The sequence below is a fragment of the Periplaneta americana genome, chromosome 1 (genome assembly GCF_040183065.1).
Source record: "Periplaneta americana isolate PAMFEO1 chromosome 1, P.americana_PAMFEO1_priV1, whole genome shotgun sequence".
Taxonomy (NCBI): domain Eukaryota; kingdom Metazoa; phylum Arthropoda; class Insecta; order Blattodea; family Blattidae; genus Periplaneta; species Periplaneta americana.
Window position 1 is genome coordinate 43,345,955 of NC_091117.1, and position 22,410 is coordinate 43,368,364.

General features: G+C 36.2%; 1 protein-coding gene across 5 annotated transcripts in view; it reads left to right on the forward strand.

Moving 5' to 3' along the window:
* The window catches only part of LOC138694940 (uncharacterized), a 413,472-nt gene that overhangs the window by 357,137 nt on the left and 33,925 nt on the right, over window positions 1-22,410 (forward strand). For 3 of the 5 annotated variants that reach the window (XM_069819149.1, XM_069819158.1, XM_069819168.1), the window contains 3 exons: window positions 11,130-11,306; window positions 12,963-13,059; window positions 19,390-19,510. In XM_069819149.1, coding sequence (XP_069675250.1) covers window positions 11,130-11,306; window positions 12,963-13,059; window positions 19,390-19,510 — 395 coding nt within the window. Of the gene's footprint in view, window positions 1-11,103; window positions 11,307-12,962; window positions 13,060-19,389; window positions 19,511-22,410 lie in introns of all 5 variants that reach the window. The other 2 variants (XM_069819176.1, XM_069819183.1) reach the window with 2 other exon arrangements.

Below are 22,410 nucleotides of genomic sequence, written 5' to 3' on the forward strand. Positions count from 1 at the left end.
GAGGAAGTGGAGGACAAACAGGGTAAAGAGAACAATGGGAAGACAGGGTGAACAAAGGGGAACAAGAGGAAGATAAAGAGAACAAGGGGTTTGTCAAAACATTATTTTACTCCAGCTCTTCTAACTTCCAGTACTGTATGTGGCCAGTGCCAGTTGGAAGGGAGAATTCTGTGAACTATTATGAGGTTAAAGCCTAAATTAAAATAATATATTCACAAATAAGGACAAGGTAAATGAGATAAACAGAAGAAAGAGGCAGAAGAAGAGAAATAAAGAGAAGGGAAAATCTTTTTTTGATCTTTCCAGACACGTAGATACATTTTCGTCAGAAAAAGGTGACAGCGTTGTCCTGGCACTGAAGGAAATGGTGTCAAATAACACTGGCTTCCTGACACAGACTTCTGTGGTTTGCTGCGTTACAAATTGATGCTCATCGCTGGACCAGATCTTGCAGACGTGAGAAAGTCACGCATCAGCCATCATACGTGGAACAGTTTTTCTGAGCTACAGACGTCAGTGAAGGCGTTACCGGAAAAAATAAACCAAGCATCAAATTAAACATGTGACGTAAGGCTAGCTTCAATGATAGTAGGTCTACTGTAGTCTATTGTTATTGCAGCGTACTGAATCGTACTGAGTGGGATAAGTTTCTAACGAGAGTTTGTTTTTTTTTTTTTTCCTCGTTTTGATTACACTAGGAAATATTGTAATGCTGCAAAAAATAGACTTCGATAATTTCACAAAAAAAGAACACGTTTTCTGTATCTGCATGTGAGTTGGTAATGGCATGTCTATGTACAGACCCAGAAATGACATTTGGGCCACCTGTATTTTCTACAGACGGAGAAATGCCATTTGGGCCACCTATAATTTCTAAGTTCCAGTTATAACATACTGCGCATGCATGAATGCATACATACATACATACATACATACATACATACATACATACATACATACATACATACATACATACATACATACATACATACATACACACGCAGACGCGTAGACAGACAGACACACACATATAAGTCTACATATAGTGCTAGGAAACTTACTGTGTTTGTACAGGGAATGAATTTCGCTCACATTTGCAGTAGAACAATATGTTTTTACTCAAACGTCTTCCATACTGCCGATGTGACCTTGTTGCATGCAGTAAGGGTTCTTAACATGATTATGATGCACTCCAAGACGGCCGTTGGCCGCGTAGGTCGCCCATTTTGTATGCCCATTTCCTAGCTGCTCGCACCCTGAATAACAAAATCGGTACGAAATTCCTAGTTCTGCTTATAAACTTCGGAAATCTCTTAGAGCAAAAACGGCATAAGTGAATTTCTCTGGTTTGCAGTTGTTAGCGTCAAACTACGATAGTGATATTTATGGTCGTGATGATTTGTGATCATAATATTATTGCTTCCAAATGCCTCCAGGTTGAATGACTCCTTATTCTGGTGCTTTCTTCAATATGAGGCCATGTTAAGAACTGGTGCAGTCTTTTCCTACAACTGCCCAACACGGAGAAAGCTGATGTGTGTTTTAGTTATGTCAGCTACTGTCATAACTAACTAATGTTCGGTTATAATTGTGAGAGTAAGCGTTTGAACTTATTACTTTCATCTGTTACATTTTTATTACGTTATGACATGACCCACACTACTGTAGGAGCGACTTAAGATCCTTATTGCTATGCGTGCCCGCAAGACAGCGGAAATTTCTCGGGTTTGAAATGATTCCTCTATCGTAATGTGAACGGTGTGTGATAGTTGACTGTCTTATACAAGCAAAACTGAGGCGGAAGAAAGTGTATTTCATGCCGTTCCTGTTTCTTTTTTTTTTCTTCACGTTTTCTTCTTCTTTTCTTCTTCTTCTTCTTCTTCATCATCTTATACTGCTCCTTTTCTTTATTCTCTAATTTGCTTAATCTTCCTTCGTTCGTATTACCTTCAAATTTTATTTTTTTCTTGTTTTAGTTTTTTTCCTTCACTTTTCCTTACCATCTTTTGTTTCCTTGATATGGCAATTTATGGGATTAATAGCAAAGTTTCAGAAATTTTTATAATTCATGTTTCCTGTTTCAGATAAGTCTAGTAGTGATATATATTATACACTATCTACCAAACAGTAATTGGGCACTGTTTTTGCCCCTTTAGAACCTCGTGGTACCACCTCTTGTTGCTATAACAGCAGCCACCCTGTTAGGCATGCTCTCCACTAGTTTGTGTAGGATATCCACTGGAATGCGTCACCATTCCTCTTGCAACATGGCACTCAGTTGGACAATGGAAGTTGGCCCCATGTTTTGGCGGCTACTATGCAGTGATATGCAGACAATAATGTTCACCGGTTGGACTGGCCTGCACAGAGTCCTGATCTCAATCCCATTGAGCACCTTTGGGACGAGTTGGACTGGCGATTGAGGTATCGGGAGATGCGGCAACAAGAGGTGGTACCACGAGATCTAAAGGGGAAAAAATAGTGCCCAATTACGTTTTGGTAGATAGTGTATATAACATTTATTTTCAATCTTATGACTTATCAATTTAGATTACATTAAGACGCGATATTTTACCATGTTAAGTATCAATATAATATTTGTTTAACGTTTTTGCCTCGTGTGGCATCTTCGGATACAATTGTGACAATATCTATTTATCATAATAATTCGATCTATAATATAATTACTTTCGTTTATCTACGTTAACTTATGGTTATGTAAATTGTGTCCAAAGATGCCATACCAGGCGGAAACGTTAACACAAACATTATATTGATACTTAACATGTGAAATGTCACGTGTTAATGTAATCGAAATTGATAAATCATAAGATTGAAAATGAAACTGATGTACAATCAAAGTTTTAGAAGGTGACTTCACACAAATATTAAATAATTTATTTACATTTTATTTCAAAATGTTGGTTCTTATTCAAGCGGAGAATAATGTATGCTGTATCTTCCAAATTTGTTGTACTTAACGCATACTGAGAGCTACATTTTAATATATCTACTTTAATTTTTATTTGATCTTAAATGACTTTCTATTACCGTACCATGCGTTTCCACACATTAAAGATGACGTATACAGTAAGAGATAAGTTCCTGACTTTACTCGATATTTTGGTGACGTATACGGGCGTTCGAGACAATGTAACGAAAAAAATAATAATATTATTATTATGTCACAACAACGTCTTCTCCTCGGGATCACAAGCATAAAAGTTTTCGAATATCGTTGGATCACAAGAATGAAAACAATTGAAGGGGTTAGTGGAATAAGGGGGTATCCCACATTTTGAAAAAAAAAATGAACTAAGTCCATATTATGAAAGCTGAGTCCATCTACTGTTAGTTTAATGTGCTATTTAAGTAAGGGATAGTCCCATTTTAAAGTAAATATGAACATATGAAAGGGCTTTGTAAGTTGTATCAAAATTCTGAATGGAATAAGAAGGTATCCCACAGTTCCTTGAAACCTTGGTTCTGATTGGCCAGCTGTTTACCTAACTGACCAATGGGAGAATACTGCTTTGATACAATAAATTTCCAAGGAACATGGCGGATGTTGACCGTACTAATGTTTTTGTAAGTGACGAAATGGTGAAAATAAGACAAATAATAGCAAAAAGAGGAAAAGAAATCCATAAAATGGAAAGACAACAGCAGACAGAAGGCACGAAACAGTGGACAAGAATATATTACACGCACAGACAAAGTAATGTCTGCTGAAGTGTTCACTAACATACAGGCAAAGAAAAGCCACCAAATACAGAGTGTTAAAAAGTATCCACTATTTTAGGAGGTGATAGTATGCATCAAAATAATGTCTAATAAACATGGGTCCTACAACACACACTTGTTCATAAGAGGTGCTGAATGTGACGTCCATTCATGGCAATGCATTTCTCTGCCCTACAATACAGCAGGCTACCAGAAAATCATACCGTAGTTGACACCTTTGGCATGGAATAATAATACGTCGCAAGGAATACTGAAAACAAAAGTGTGGTTGCGGATATGAGCGGGGTTCAGCAGAGATGGTGTTGTGAATTTTCATAATCAGCATGTGTGGGCTGATGAAAATTCCCATGCAGTTGAAGAAACGAGGCATCAGCACCCATTCTCAATCAACGTATGGGCAGGCATTCTTGGTGAAAGATTAATAGGGCCATATGTGCTACCACAGAGACTTTTAGGACTTTCTTATTAACGTATTGCCTGCCTTGCTGGAGAATGTGTCATATCAGCAGGACTACAGATGTGGTTCATACACGATGGTGCACCAGCACATTTTCACCACAATGTGTGTGAACACCTGACGTTGACATTTCAAGACCACTGCAATGGTCGGGGAAGCCCCACACCTTGGCCTGCTCGTTCCCCAAACCTAAATCTCCTAGACTTTTGTTATGGGGACACATAAAGGAATCAGGTCAATTTCAAAGAGTGCGTGATTCCTTACGCCAAAGGGCAGAGAAATGCATTGCGATGAGTGGACATTAGATTAGGCACCTCTTATGAAGAAGTGTTCAGAAAGTATGTGTTATAGGACTGATGTTTATTAGACATTATTTTCTTGTTTTGATGCATACTAGCACCTCCTAAAATATTGGATATTTTTAACACCCTGTATAGCAAGCACAGTTATGAAACCAAAGCACCCCGATGGAATGCCCATCAAAGCTGCTTAGCGTCCTGACATATTGTCCATATTAAAGTTCATACCTCCAATTCATCACAACTTTTATTTAAATTTGAAATCAGATAATGGATGTGAAGTAGAAAACAATGATCATAACCCATTACCTCCTGGTCTAGTTGCCTCATAAGTGGTGCCTTGTTGGTATCACTTATGAGGTTCAGACCTGTCTTCGGACAGTTGACTCAACAGACAAACAAATGAATCTTATTTAAGTGTCTTTTGATTAATACCTTTCAAAATTTGTTTCTTTCTTTGTTGTTCATAAGTGAAATTTTCCTACAATAACAATAATAATCAAGATATTATACTCTACGTTTGCAGAAAGTTAGTTCAATACCTACCTAACACATTACCCAAAAGACTTTGTGATTCTTATTATTTTCCTTAAGTTACAGAGAATCTAACAAAATGCTAAATATCTCAAAAACATACTTTTGAGGGATACCCCCTTCTTCCACTAAGCCCTTCAATTTATTGAAGACCTGAATTTACAAACATTCTAAGTTAACTGAAGGTAATTTTTCAGGAGAGCAAAAAACTATATATGCTTGCAATATAAGTTTTGCAATAAATATTTGTATGATTTAAGAAATACAGGTTTAGACTCGAACTTGGGATATTCTTTTTTAGAGGATGATTACCTATGCAAAACACACCTTATGGACACGTGCTTGGACAATGCCCTAAAGGCGAGCTGCTGATCAATGCTAGACATCATCGTGTACGACATGCTTTGGCGACATCGTTAAAAACTTTAAATTGGGAGATTCATGAGGAAGTACATTGTGTATGATCAGATGGTTCTTTTAGACGGGCAGACATTATTGTTATTAACGGACGCTTAAAATGGGCTCTTGTTCTTGACCCTACTATCCGTTTCGAAAGAAACCTAAATCAGGCCACCGAAGTTGATATTGAGAAGAAGTCTATATGTGAACCTTGTCTGCCCTATCTTTCTCAAAAGTACAACGTCCCTCTTAAGCAATGGTCTGTCATTGGTTTGGTGTTTGGCAGTAGAAGTTCAATAATTAAAAAATTCACATGGAATTATCTTAGGGAACTTCAGATTCCTTTCGATTATGTAATGTCTATTCTTATCAAGGATTCTCTTCAAATATTACATCATCTTTATTTCAATTAATCCACTTGTATTTGCCTTCAACAATTAACTTTCTTTTTTCTTTAATGTATCACATCACATTATATTGTACATGTTTATTGTATTCAGGACCCTTGTGGTCACTCAAATTCTTTGAGCTGATGTCTATAACTTAGAAATATATATCGGTAAATTTTGGACTTGGAATAATTGTTAATTCAGGTCTTCCTTCAATTACCATCTTCATCAGAACCACGACAATGTCGGACCCATGAATACCACAACTACCACCATTAAATCCATATGTCACCACTATCACAATTATTATTAGATGGCAACTATTATTATCATTATCACAGTAATTGAAACCACTATTACTGCAACTATATCAGAAGTATCACCATCATCATTACAGCTTACTACCACTAGTCCACTGCTGTGAAATAGCGGTTAGTATGTCTGACCGTGAATATGAGCGGGTCGGAATTCAAATCCTGGTTGGGACAAGTTAAAAGGTTGAGGTTTTTCCGGGGTTTTCTCTCAACCTATTAAGAGTAAACTGGCATTACGACCCTCATTTCACTCGGACGCTAGATAACCTTGCAGTTGATAAAAAGTCGTAAAATAACCAATTAAAAACTATCACTAACATCACCGTGGCCACCGGCGTCACTCAGGTGGTAGCGCGTTTTTCTGCTGATCCAGAGCTTCGCTTGGGAGTGTATTGGATTGCCGCTTATAGCTACTGTTATTTGGTTGGGGTTTTTCTGAGGTTTTCTTCAACTGTAAGACGAATGTCAAGTAATCACATGTCGAATACTCGGTCTCATCTCGCCATTACCATCTCCATCACTAATTCAATTGTCACTGAAAAACTTGGTAGTTGATACAGCGTTCTTAAATAACCATGATCACGATTACGATTAGTAACATCACAGTCACCACCATAGTAACCCCTACTACCACAATAACAATCACCCTTCTCCAGAGGGGAAGAAGTAATTTGTTTTCGTAGTCTTTAATTGATCATTGAATGTTAGTAATTTTATATTGGACCCTGCATTCTTTCTTTCCTGAAAGAAGTATTTGTAATTTATTGTGTATTTTTATTCGTTTTATCTACTACACAACTTCTAATACGTCTTAAAATTTCACTTCCCTGGATGCCTACAGTAGGAATCGACAAAAAAATAGTTACAATAAATCTGTTTCTATACAAATATGACACAGGCCATCGATGTAGGAATACTGATTTAGAAGATATTTTAACACTTCTAACTACATAAAATGAACCCAATCAATATTTACATAACTAAAATAGTTTTAAAATAAAACAATACAAATTGGACCTCCTTGGCATTTGTGATTGATGCTGTTATGTCAAGAGCTGTAAATATTGTATGAAATGTGTCAGACCACATAACCGATATAGTAATAGAAAATGAGAAAGATGCAAATGAAATGTGTAAATGAACGCTGGTCGTAAACTACGCAGGCGTCGACTAACAGAATATGACTTCCTGTATTACCGCACTATGCGTAACAAACGATAGTGAAAGGATATTAGATCTTTGCATTTATTTTCACAGCAAGACTTGCCCTCAGAGCACTGGCTGCCAATACATAATTCGAAGGTCCTCACGCAATTTACCACAGAGGGAAAGTTTCTATGGAGATTTGTGTTTGTTATTTATGTAGACGAACTGAATATTCATTACCGGTTCGTATTAGCTTGGTAACAGGTTGTTAGATGTACTCCGTGTCCTAAAATGGTTGCTTCGACTTCACAATACTTTATCTCTCTAATTACTAATTCTATAGCCACACAATAAGTGTCAGTAGACAGTTAATCTGAATACACTGTGTTTGATAGACTACCGTACTTTACAAGTTCTCTATATGTGAACACGGCACACATCTAGGCGATATTCCAATTTCTCACACACTTTTCGTAGTGTGACATCATCTATCGCCTACACAGCATTTAATGCGACGTTGGTTATTGGCCAAAGGGGGAACGTAAACATTGTCCTTTAGTTGTTTCCAAAGGGAAAAAATCATAGGTCAGGTGATTATGGAGGCCACTGATATTTTCGCGTTGCATTTGTTTGCCTTCGGGCGCTGTTATGTTTGCGAGTTGCATTTCTTTGTTTGCCGATCTCTGGTCTAGAGCCTCACACTCCAGAATAATGTCAGCAGTCCCTACTTCCTGCTTACACATTTACTCTATCTCTTGCTTAACGAATTCAGCGGATAGGTTTATCATTGGATAATCCCTGTTAATCGATAATGTTTTCTAAACTATAGGCCTACATTTCCATTTCCAAATAGCTTAATTGTTATATTGCAATTGTGTGTATGGGCAAAAGGATTTGTTAGCTCCTAGAAACAAATGACTGTAAAGCTCAAGTTTTGAGGTCACGAACCAATCCACCCGAAACAGACGTAAATCTATTGAAACTCTGTGTTTTCATTTTAGTGGTGAAAGATTCTGCATGAATATGTCGTGATGATGCATAGAAAAGCTTTGTAGATGAGCGTGCTGCATATAGCGTGTAATAACAGGGCTGCGGTTACACGCTTCGCAAGAGGACTTAATTGCAAAGAGAGTTGAGTCAACACGAAGCAATGTTTAAGTGCAATAAAACTCCTGCAATCTTTAGCTATTCTGCAGTAAAAACATCTGCAGTCGAGATTACAGGGAAAGAACTCTTCTTGTGGGAGAGATCGAATAATTAATTATTGTTCCGGCAACGAGAAGTTACGATTTAAAATCGCAATATTCTAATAAAACCAGTTCGAAATTGTAGGATTTGAAAATTACAGCGCATAACATCTGAACTTCGAGGGCAGTATTTCAAATTTATCGAGAACGCTTTCTGGAGTCTCGTCGTCTTATAGGCCCATATCCAAAGTTTGTTGGAACCCTTAATCAAAATATCATATATGCAAATTTGATATCATTTTTACAGGTAATTATTAGCTATTTCAATATTCTGAATAGAGTTTTTATATTGAATATTCAATATTCGAAAGTGTATATTAAGCATGAAAAGTTTTGTTCATTTAGCTTTTATAGTAGCTGAGATATATATAAAAAAATGAATTTCACTAAATTTTTGCAGGCGAATGTGTACCTCCCCACATAAGCATAGAAAATAGTGTAATTGCGCATTTTAAGTGTTTCATCAAGAGAATAAGTTTGTGAATGCGTGAATTGTACCGTACACTTCGACAATATCTTTCTGGCAGCTTTGCAGCCTAACATTAACTCTGGTTTAAATGCTAAAAAATACCGCACACAGAAATGGTACTACTGAGTGTTCAGTTCAAAGTGTGTCATGGCTCGCTGTATGCCGTCATGTGGCTAGCCGATGAGCCTAGAGAATTCAATCTTCCTACACTTCCGCAGAGGTATATTACTTATGTGCAAGAGAAGTTGCCTAGTAAGTACGGCGTTCATTCAGAAGATTACTTACCGATACGTACGGTAACGCCGGTAGTGGCAGGAATGTGAACTGTTTGGAACATGTACTGAGGTGAGTTTTTTCTTACTGTCGGGATATGTGGAGAGGGTTAAGACGATTACTTACGTATTTGTTGACATTAACTTGGACGGTCAACATGGACACGGAGCATCTGATTTGTATTGTGGAATGTTGCCGTACGCAACCGATGTACGACTTGCCCGTGCAAAACAGAGTTCGAAAGAGGTGTATGGTAGCACATAGACCGTACAGACCGCCATCTGTTGCTACGACGTTCAAGTTATACCGTACACGTTCTCAAGTTCAGATTGAACGCCTTGATTAATAGGCAACTTCTCTGACACAAAAGCTGAAACTCGCTTCAAATCGCTGACTCATCAGCAGTGACGTCATGACACACTTTGAAATGAACACCCAGTATAGTACTATACCCATATAAAAATAAATAACTTCTCGTGAATTAATGATGATGATAATAATAATAATAATAATAAAATAATAATAATAATATTAATAATAATAATAATAATAAATTACTCGAGAGGAAATTAAATGCATAATAAATATGGGAAATGCCTGTTATTATTCCGTTGAGAAGCTTTTATCATCCACTTCGCTCTCAAAAAAGCTGAAAGTTAAAATTTATAAAACAATATTACAGGTATTAGCGGTTCATCTGTATGGTTGTGTAACTTGGACTCTCACTTTGAGAGAGGAACAGGGGTTAAGGGTACTTGAGAATAAGGTGCTTAGGAAAATATTTGGGGCTAAGATTGATGAAGTTACAGGAGAATGGAGAAAATTACACAATGCAGAACTACATGCATTTTATTCTTCACCTGACATAATTAGAAATATTAAATCCAGACATTTGAAATAGGCAGGGCATGTAGCACGTATGGGCGAATCCGGAAATGCATATAGAGTGTTAGTTGGGAGGCCGGAGGGAAAAAGACCTTTTGGGAGGCCGAGACGTAGATGGGAGGATAATATTAAAATGGATTTGAGGGAGGTGGAATGTGATGGTAGAAACTGGATTAATCTTGCTCAGGATAGGGACCGATGGCGGACTTATGTGAGGGCGGCAATGCCTCTGGGTTCCCTAAAAGCCATAAGTAATAATAATAGGCCTAATTGTAACAACACAACTTGTAATTTATCATACTTAGCATAAGTTTCAATTACTTAATGTTTCAAATAACGCTTTTGAGCAAGTTAGATACTGCCTATATTTCCGCCATTAAAAATAAAAAAAAAATTGTCGCTTCACTTTTCATAAGTTTTTTCTTTTAGAGGCGGAGAGTTTGGAAAGCGACATTATAATCTGCCACTTATACCAGCTAATAAGTAGAGCAGGTACAGACACACTGCAAGACCAGCGGCGGTGGGGGTTGAGTCGACGTCAGAAATGAGTTGTAAATAGATCCAGTATGTCACCATTCACGTTTTGGTCATCTATGGTCTAGGAAATAAGATAACGTATTTGAACCCGTTTCGTTATTTAAGACGTACTGACTTCCGAAAAAAAAAGAACCCTCTTTGAAGATAAACCACTTCAAATTGAACATTGTAGCATAGGATTAACATACTGCATCTCCTTAATACCTAAGACGTAAGTTCGATCCACAAAGCAGACTCTGTGCCTGTGAGTTGAAAGATTTTTGGCGATTTCGTTCCTATCCGTGAGAACCGAATAATAGTTTACTGACGAAATTTACTGCGATCAATCACTTCTAACTTTACAACAGTAGCAGAGAAAATTAAATGTTATCTTTCTCCCTAATGAGGTCCAATTTCTTCCCAATTTTCAGTTAAGCTGTAGTTTGTCTTCCTGCAGAAATGAGTTTGGGTTGCTGGAAGCCAGGAGGGCCTCTGCTGCTGGTGCTGCCCAACGTGACGGCGCTGCTCCTTCTAGCCGGCACGTTTCTGATGCTCAATTGGCCGCCCGTCTCCATACGGCCGTCATCCGCCATCAAACTTCACCGTGGCGCCGTAGTGCAACCAGAGAGACTAGGTTGGTTAAGACGATATGTCTCTACGAAACAAGATACTAATTCTCTTTCAATTGTGTGCATTTATACACTAAAAGAGAGGATTGTTACCAAACAATTGGTTGTAATTGTAACATTGTGACACATGTAGAAAATGAACGAATGGATGAATAATTTAATAAATATTGGAAAGATTAAAATAATGAATTCATGAGTGGGAGAATGATTGGATGAATGAAGGAATAATTGGATGGATGAGAAAATGATTTGATGAATGATTGAATAATTGGATGCCTGACGGGATGATTGGATGAGTGACGGGATGATTGGATGAATGGTGGATTAATTGGATGAATGAAAAAATGATTGGATGACTGATGGGATGATTTGTTGAATGTTGGATTGGTTGGATGAATGAGAGAATGATTGAATGACCGACGGGATAATTGGTTGGTTGACGGGATGGTCTGATGGCTGATAGGATAATCGGAACGCTGACGGGACGATCGGACAGCTGACGGAATGATGGGATGGCTGACGGATGATTTGATTAATGACGGGATGATTAATGGCGGATGTTCGGGTGAATGACGGGATGATTGGAAGAATGAGAGATTGATTGGATGACTGATGGGATAATTGGTTGGTTGACGGGATGGTCTGATGGCTGATGGGATAATCGGACGGCTGACGGGACGATCGGACGGCTGAGGGAATGATGGGATGGCTGACGGATGATTTGATTAATGACGGGATGATGAATGGCTGGATGTTTGGGTGAATGACGAGATGATTGGATGACTGACGGGATGATTGGATGATTGACGGGATGATTTGATGAATGGTGGATTGATTGGATGACTGACGGGATGACTTGATGAATGGTTGATTGATTGGATGAATGAGAGAATGATTGGATGAATGAAAAAATGATTGGATGACTGACGGGATAATTGGTTGGCTGACAGGATGGTCTGATGGCTGACAGGATAATCGGACGGCTGACGGGATGATCGGACGGCTGACGGAATGATGGGATGGCTGACGGAATGATTTGTTGAATGTTGGATTGATTGGATGAATGAGAGAATGATTTGATGAATGACGGGATGATGAATGGCTGGATGATTGAGTGAATGATGGGATGATTGAATGAATGGGGTATTGATTGAATGAGTGGTTCGGTGAGTGATGTAAAGACTGGGTGAGTGAGGTAATGACTGGATGATTAAGGAATAGATTGCATGAGATATGGATGGTTTGGATGAGTCATGCATAGATTGGATGAGAGACGGAGTGATTGAATGGATGAGGGATTGATTACATGAAATGTGAATTGATTGGATGAGAAATGGAATGGTTAGATGAATGAGAGGATGATTGGATAAATGACTGAACGAACGGGAAATGTTAGAGGGAATGTGCAGATGTGCAGATGTTTGAATCTTCCACTTCCTGTCAACATACTGTATAATTGTATATCATTACAAGAGTTGTGAACTAAGTATTCATGAGTGAGTACACGAATTAATGGATGACTGGATGACCGAACTAGACAATGAATATTGTTCCAGCATCTCAGCATATTTCATGTTGACTTATCTAAGCAATCGTAATTTTCTTTAAATCTGAAACTTCGCATTGAAGCTTCTCTACAGTTCATTTCGTTTGTTCTACAGAGAAATCCAGAAATTGCTCAAGACCTTGCTTGGACGGAGGGAAGGCCAAAGAATGTTACTTCAACTTTGTTTTGGAACCTTCTCTTACCGTTGGAAGGTAAGTTAGTGTACTGTGATATCTTATATTTGTGAACAGACATGCATAATAATAATAATAATAATAATAATAATGATAATGATAATGATAATGATAATGATAATGATAATGATAATGATAATAGTAATAGTAATAATAATCATTGTTGTTCGGTCAACTGTCCGAAGACAGGTCTGAACCTCACAAGTGGCATCAACATGGCGCCACTTATGAGGCAACTAAGCCAGGAGATAATGGGCATGGTGGCCAGTTCCTTTTCCCCTCCATTGAACACATCGCCGATTAGCTCTGTGGCCGGGAGGAAAAAGGTATTAAGTAAAAATTTTGTACTTTTCAGGAGAGCAGTAAAAAGATTGAAATTGTTGTCAATTATAGAGTTTTTTTAATTAAGAGGTTTTTCCTGGATATTATTTGTTTATATTTCTTCTAAAATAGGTAATGTTGCTCATTTGGCAATTTTCTTGATTATTTCCAAAAATAGCCGCACTTAAGCCCTTTTAAAACTAGAACCCAAACTGAGTAGAAGGGACTATTTAAACATAAGACCTTCTTAATGTCAAAATAAATGAGAAATATAAATTATTAGGAATGCAAAATGGATCTTAAACAAAGGACTGTTTACCTTGGTGCTTAAGTTTTAAAAGGAAAGGACATCAGTATATGATAAAATGGCTAAAATATAAGTTAGACCTTTTTAATAGGGAAGCATGGAAAGTAAACATGTGATGGTCTGTAAGGAATAAAGTATTAAATATTCTTAAGTCCTATATTCTGTGTGTGCTCGATTCAGAAAGTACTTAGGACATTTGGTAACGCTTTATAAATCCAGTCAGGGGTCTTATTTGACTTTAACGGTTTTACCAGATTGTAGAGAATTATTTCCGCTTTCAGAATATATAAAAATCTCATTTTCACAAAAAATTGACTTATGACCTTTTTCCTCCTGGCTACAGAGCTAGATATTACACTAATCAGACTTCTGAAGCATACGAACAATTGTTTTTCCTCTGATACATATCGTCAAGTGAGATATACTGCCTGATAATAGCTTTACAGTCTTTGAAAACAGATTTATAGGACAGATCTTTCTAAGTCCCAGTAAGGAGGCAGTGCGCATGATCAGACATACAACAAAACAAAACTAATTTTATTACCTCAACTAGTCCTTCTCTTGTGAACCAGGTCGCACTTCCTCTGATTATTTATATGCTCACTGCCTCCTTTCTGGGACTAACGAAGTATCTGTGAGACAGAACTTTTTTCTAAGACTGTACATATCAGTCAAAACTTCAATCAAAGGTAATAATAATCGTGATCAATTTATTATTATTATTATTATTATTATTATTATTATTATTATTATTATTATTATTATTATTATTATTATTATTATTATTTTAGAAGTTCTTCTAAACTCTTAGTCACTTAATGAAGAATCGTAACAGAAAGTGTAATGTATTTTTTCACGATATGCCGGGTTTTTTTTATTATGTGAGTAGGATCTTTGCGAAGAGACCATTTTCATGAAAAACCTACAACTCCATTAGGAAGATTCCGGCGTTGCTACTAAACGTTATAAGTGAGTCATTCATATCTGGCCAGTTACATGAACTGAAAGAGTATAACAAATACAGAAGAAGTTGTTTGTATAACGTTAATTTCTTGATAATAGGCCTAGGTGGTGTACAGTTGGACGTGACCTGGAGGATAAACAGTGTATGCCTCCATTACGTAATGTAATGAGTTACGAGAGTAGATTGCATCACTCTTTTTGTGTACAAGCTATTAGTGCCACACAAATAGAATCATTCTTGTAGACCAGCTTGCTTTCACTCCCCGCAATGTTGTTGATACAATAGGTCGGAGAAATGTATTAATTAAATCATTGTTGTAATAGGGAGAGTGTGGTAGTAATGAAATAAAAAATAAAGCTTTGGCCAATTAAAATGGTGATAGTTGCAATTGATAAATGAACTCTCTGTGCTCTAAAAACTTCCTGTCTATGCAGAGCGGAGAGTGGTGTGGAGAATGCTGGGTTTTCAGTGAAAGACCTGCCATTTGGCAGAACACTATGTATGTATGTATGTGTGTGTATATATAATTTGAACTGGTAATAAAAATTACGGGAAAACGGCTGAACGAATTTTAATGAGTGACCCCTCATTTTCAAGCTTGGCATCCAAAGTTTTTCAGAAAAATAGTAGTTTTCAATGAAATGTTAATTTTCCTGTATAATTTTCCTATTTTCCAAAATCCATCTGTTGTCAGTTTTGAGAACTAATAGCTTTCAGATAAATTGCCAACAGATTCATGACATATGCAGCTCCTGCGTGGGGGTTTGCTCCCCGAACTACTATGCATCACTTGCAAGTTGTTCAAAATAAGGCATTACGAATTATCGGTGGATATGATTTTTACACAACTCAAGTTCAAATGCATGATGACCTTGAAATATCAACTATACCTGAATATATCAAAATAGTTTCGAAAACCTTTTACCATACTGCCAAGGAAAATGAAAACAAATTAATATATTTCAAATCTTGGAAATTATAATGCTGAAATGTACCACAAACACAGGACTCCAAAACATATTTTAATGTAAAATAGTACAGCAGTAACTTATATTTGAGTTGCTGTGCAAGATGAATTGACTATAATATTCTGGAAAAGAAGAATTGTCAAGGCTACATGAAGGCGGAACAATAATAATACCACAAATGAAGAAGGTCGTCGTCACAACAGATTCTCTGACCACGGCCGACTTGATGTTCCCCTCGCTTGCGAAGCGAGCACATCAAGTCGGCCATGCTCTGACATAATGCCAATAGGTCAATCTTCATTTGCCTCTATATTGGTTACTAAAAACTTCAAAACTTATTACGAAGGTTATGTTATTATCATGAATAAAATTTACAGATCTGATTCTCTGTTGTGTAATTTTCTTAGTACAGCTGTGTAATGTGAAGAGGTTATTAAAAACTATAAAAAGGTTTGTTCAAATTATTTCCATTAAAAATTAAATATTACAGGTAATTGTATGGTGTATTGTCACTGATACACATTAATAGTGTTATTGATAATATGAAAAAGAACCTTTTGGGGTTATGTAAGTAAACGTAGAGAATAACTTATATTAAATCTTCATTTCTATAATTTTCTGAGTAACGGCTATACATACATATGTTACTAAAAGCTACAAATCTTACGTATGACAAATATTGTTAAAAATGAAATACTTAAGTTTTAAATCAAGTGTTGCGAGACTTTTCAGATATTAATGGCGGTGCAGTGTAGATACGTATGTGTGATTCACTAATTATCCTAGGCAGAGGCATTATTAATTAATTGAGTCATGCTTCCTATTCTGCGTCTTTAAACTATATCAAATTTATATTCCTTTGATTTAATCGATCAGATTCGTAAACGCTACCAAGTACATCATTTTACTGTACGAAAAAAGCAGGACATTTCATTTCTTGCCGACATGACGAGTTAATTTCCCACAACCAGCAACAAATAAAATACTGAAACAGCTAATGATTTTCGATAAATGATTTTATTTACGATTTATATTATACGATTCTACGACTCTGCTACGGCATCCGCCTCATTTTCAGCATCTCAACAATGGATTCCCCACAACAGCCTGTTGTTGAAAACACGTGGGAAAATACATACAAAACGTACATCTCTGATCTTCAGCGAGTATTCATTACGCGCTTATGGCCATAAATACAGCATTGATATTATTATGCTAACGTTTTAACGCGGCCAAAATGATGTCCAGCATTTACTGGTATCTAATACACTCCAAAATGTCATATTCTTGTCAACAATCTGCAATGACCTGAAACAGCTACTACTTTACTCCCACATGAAAAAACCGCTGATTATCTTTATATTGATAGGCCTACTTGCGTTTCCGCATTGAAACTCAAAGAAATTAAGATGGATATGTCCAAGAAAAGCATTTGGCATAAAATCCATTCTGAGGGAAGTTTTTTAAAAAGAGATACATTTGACAAGGTTAAATTTAATTGAGTTATTACGTTCCTTTCAATGTTATATATTTCGTGGAGTATGTTTCATTATTATGGAAGCAAACAACTTTCAAAATATCTGGTATTCTGCCTGGAAAATAAATCTGAAAAATCTTTATTTGAACTTCTAATGAACTTGGTCTGCAGCGTTTGCTGCACAAGCCACTAGTAATACTAGATTACGACATTGAAAAGGAAATACCAAGTAAGATAAACATTTATCTTATTAAAGAATATTTTACGAGCAGAACAACTTCTCCACTTCCAATACTTAGGCTATGATATTAGTTTATGAAAAATATAACGATACGAATAAGAAATTAAGTAAATATTAAACGATATGTGGCACGAATCATAGAAATAAAATGGAGCAAGAAAAAATACCCGATTAAAATTTTACAAGACAATGGTCACACCAATATTAACATATGCTGGTGAATCATGGATGGTGTTAAATAGAGATTACAGAAGAATTATTTTCTATGTACAATAATTGGATTACGGTACGGAAAGAGATCAGATAAGAAATGAGAAAATGAATGTATTAAACGTATTTTGTTTAAATGATAAAATGCCAGAATATCGCAATGACTGGATTCGGTATGTTCAGAGAAAGCAAGATACAAGAATAACGAAGTCCACTTTAACTTACGAATCTAAAAGAAGAAGAAATAAGGGCAGATCTGTGAAGAGATGGATTTAACAACTGTGAAGCCTTAGAAAAATGCCGAATTCCTAAAAGCAAGAAGGATAGTAAAGAATAAAGGTGAATAGAGAAAAAAAGAAAGGATTAGAAAAATAGAGGTGAGAGTGTATAAAAATAAAGTTGGAGTCAAAAAAAGAAAGATGTAGTAAAAAGAAAAAGAAAGGTGAAATCGAGGGGCGAGGAAAGGAGTATGTAGTCCAGGAAAAGAGAATATGGTAACGAAGAAAAGAAAGCAGGCGAGCAGGAAATAAAAGAAAACTGCAGTGGAAGAAAGGAAAGGAACATGAAGTCCGAGTAATTGATACAGCGTCGTTAAATAATCAAGTAAAAGAACATGAAGACGGGGATAAAAAGAAAGATAGAGGAAAAAGAGAAATATTGACTAGAAAAAAGTAAATATAGTGTCGAAATGAAAGCTTGAGAATCACCGGCGAATCGCCGGCGTAGCTGAGGTGGTAGTCGCGTTTGCCTGCTGGTCCGGAGTTGCTCTCGGGCATGGGTTCGACTCTCGCTTGGGCTATTTACCTACTTTGTTTATATTTTCACCAACCGTAAGGCAATATGAGGTAATTTATGGCGAATCATCTGCCTTATCTCGTCAAATACCGTCTCGCTATTATAAATTACATATGACCTAGTAGTTGATGCAGCGTTGTTAAATAAACAACTGAAAAAATTGGAACCTTGAGGGAAAAGAAAGAAAGTGAATTGGTGGAAGAAAAGAGAGATGGAGGCGATGAAAATGAAGGTGGATTGAAGTAAACTGAAGTCTAAAGATGAGTAGTGAAAGACGAAATAATATAAAGAAGGATGAAAGACGGAGTGGAGAAAAATAAAATAAAGACGGACTGAAGCAACGAGACATACTAGAACTGGAAAATAGCAAAGGAAAGTGTAAGAAAAGAAAATCACGAAAAAATGGAGAAGGGAATAAATAAATAACGAAGAAGAGGAATATGGAGAAATAGCAAGACAGAAAGTTAAAGTTGAATTAAGAAGACGGAAGAATTAAGGAAAAACAGAATGAAATATTTATTAAAGGCGAATCGAAAAGAAATGGATAACGGAATGAAAGAAAGGACGAACGATAAAGAGGAAATGAGAATATAAGGAAGGAAAAAAAGACAAGAAGAGGGCTGTATTGTTTAGATGAAGGATTAAATGTGTTCTGATCTCTTCATAACATTACCATAATACTAGTTTGAGAATGGTATGGACCCTTAGCTTTAAAATATCTTCCTGCTTCAGTTGTACAAGGCGTTTAAATCTTTTCTTTCTTAGTAGGCTAATTGTTGTTGTTTAGTCAACTGTCCGAAGACAGGTCTGAACCTCACAAGCGACACAAAGAAGGCACCCCTTAAGAGGCAACTAGGCCAGGAGATAATGCGGTAGGGTGGCCAGTTCCTTTCCTCCTCCATTGCATACATCGCCGACTAGCTACATAATACACTAGTCAGACATAGGCTATTTGAAGCTGGAAATATTTTATAGATGAGCAATTGCCCTCTCTTTGTAGTGAACAAAGAAAGTGTCAACAGTGTTGTTGAATAAACTTAATGAAGTCGAATGTTTTTGTCGCAGGGGTTGCTCCAAGTGTCTGCACAATGAAACAGATTGCTCTCAGCAAGGCTGCATCCACGCAGACGGTGTGCGGAGGACAATGCTGTCTGTGAACCGGCAGCTTCCAGGCACGGGCATTCGGGTGAGTCTAGCCTAAGAAGACAATCGACAATTTCTGGTGTTCTTCAGAGTTACGTAGGTACAAAGATATACCCCTACTAATCGATAGTGATCGATAATTTGTTGGTGTGGCTTCTTTAGTTATTATTTTTATGAATAGATGGCGGAGATAATACCAATCGTAGTTAAATATACCCGCATTATAGAATTCAATTTTTTATTTCACTCTACTGATTGTAAAGCAACACTGAGTTTAGCTGGAAACAGCTGATATTGTCAATTATGAGAATAATTTGTGCTTAATCTGACAATTTTCAATGGCCTCAATAATGGTGCCACCTATTGAGAACTAGCAGAACCCTTTCAAAGTTTGTTAATTTTTTATATCTTTGGTTTTGACTTATTCCGTAGTTGAAAAGTTCGTTTACACGATCATGAAAATCGTAGGTCGGATATCTTTGAACGTCAGTGTGCACTGATGTTCAAAGATACCTGACCCTACTAATCGATAGTGATCGATAATTTGTTGGTGTAAGTTTGAGTTCTTTAGTTATTGTTTATTTGAATAGATGGCGAAAAATTCGCCAATGTTGCCAATCGTACATAAATATACCAGTATTATAGAGTTCAAAATTTCATCCACTTCTGCTAATTGTAAAAAAAAAAAATGGGTTTAAGGGGTTAGGTACAGCTTACAGCAGTAACATTTTGGAAATATTCAACACTTTTTCCTCCATTATTGTATCTTGTACAGTAATGAAAATTAGTATGTATAAAACATTGTTCTTCTGCTATATGAAAAGCATATTTTTACAATTAAAAAAATTATTTACATTTTTTTTTTCAAAATTCAGTTCACTGTGCAGTGATGAAGCGTTTCCCACATAACTAAAAAACTATCCAACATTGTGATGAAATCTTTTGTCTGTATTTATGCATGTCATATCAATAGTAGGATGCAAGATTACTTCTTTTGATAGATTGTCTGATAAAAAATAAATTCATTTTTAAAAATGGTCAAATATCAATATTTTCTTCTAATACAAATAAAAATATTATCTATTAAGGAAGGTAGTTGAAAGATCATGATATTGTAAACATGACTTTCAGCAATAAAATAGAAGAGAGAGAACATGAAAAAGTTAACAAGTTTATGAGTTATGAGGGAAACGTTTCATCACTGCACAGTGAACTGCAAGCATTTTGAACTAAAAAAATATAAACAATTTTTTTAATCGTAAAAATATTTTTTTCACATAGCAAAAGGACAGTAGTTTACAGATACCAATTTTCATTATTGTACAAGATAGAGCAATGGAGGGAAAAAATGTTGAATATTTCCAAAAATTTTACTGCTGTAAGCTGTACCTAACCCCTTAACTGGAAACAGCTAATATTGTCAATTATGAGAACAATTTATGCTTAAACTACATCATCATTTTCCACGAAACATTTTTAACCGCCCCAATAGTGGCGTCACCTATTGAGAACTAGCAGAACTGTTTCAAAGTTTGTCAGATGTTTATACCTTTGGTTCTGACTTATTCCGTGAATAGAAAGTTCTCTTACACTATCATAAAATCGTAAGTCAGATACTTCTGAACGTCGGTGTACACTGGCGTTCAAGGATATCTGACCGCTGCTAACAGGGGTTACAGTGTGTATACATTTCTATCTGTTGGCATAAATTATAATTATTGAAAGATAAAGATAACCTAATTTTGTCACTTAAACATTTTTTTATATTATTATTATTATTATTATTATTATTATTATTCTACAAGCTGGAGATAGGCGACAATTTCACAATTTGTTTTCTAGTAGCCTACTTACTTATTTTAAAAAAAGGTAGACACGTAAATCTTCTTTTCTTTTATATTAAAAGAAAAAGATGTGCATTTTTAATAATCATTTCCTATTTAACTAAAAATTATTGAGTAAAGAATTGGTTAAAATTGATACAATATGAGTTTAAAAGGACTTTTATCCATTCCATAGTTTCAAAGAAGCATAAGAGATTATACATTTTAAGTAATTACTCTTGTGAATCACTCACTGGCCATGTTTGAAGCATCATTCGACTTCATCACATTCAGCAGCTTCGGTTTCACCGCTAGACAGCTGAGCATGGATTTCTCTCACCTTCACTTTTCTTTGTACTCGAAGAATAATTGCAGGTCAAGGCTGCAGTTGTGAGAAATACGTGTTATTACACGGGTGAATGAACTGAATGGAAGGGAAGGGATTAGGAGAAAATAACATTTTCTTTCCATACATCAATAGCATTGTCACGCATTTCTTATGCGGCACTTTGGATATAATAGACCCTGTTGTGAACGGAGTGCTGTGAAATTGAAACTGGCGTCATATATTAACGTGGTTAATGCTGCTTTAACTTCTTTCTAGAGTGCAAAATTAGAGCGCTGTTTTAATACAGCTGTTTTAAAATGGTTGCGCATAAGATAAAGCTAGAAGAGACGACACACATTTCAACATGGTTCTGCATCAATGGAAAACATACCGTGTAATAAATAAGTGATAAGAGAATATTCTAAAAATAAGCTGTGTTGCATTCTGCCATCTCTCGTCCAAGGATAGGACAAATAACGCACAATGGAAAATAGAGGCAACCCTTGGGTTTCTTTTGCAATGATTTACCCTGAAGTGGCGTTGTAGAAAATTGTAACGTAACTGGTGTCGTGGTGTCTGTAAGACCCCAGGAATTTCTTGTGGCCTTTGAGCTAAACTTCTATCTTTTTACTCAAACTTTTCCATACATACATACATACATACATACATACATACATACATACATACATACATACATACATACATACATACATACATACATGCTTATGTACATACATACATGCTTATGTACATATGTACAGTAGTGGCGAAAGAAACCGGACCGACCCTTGT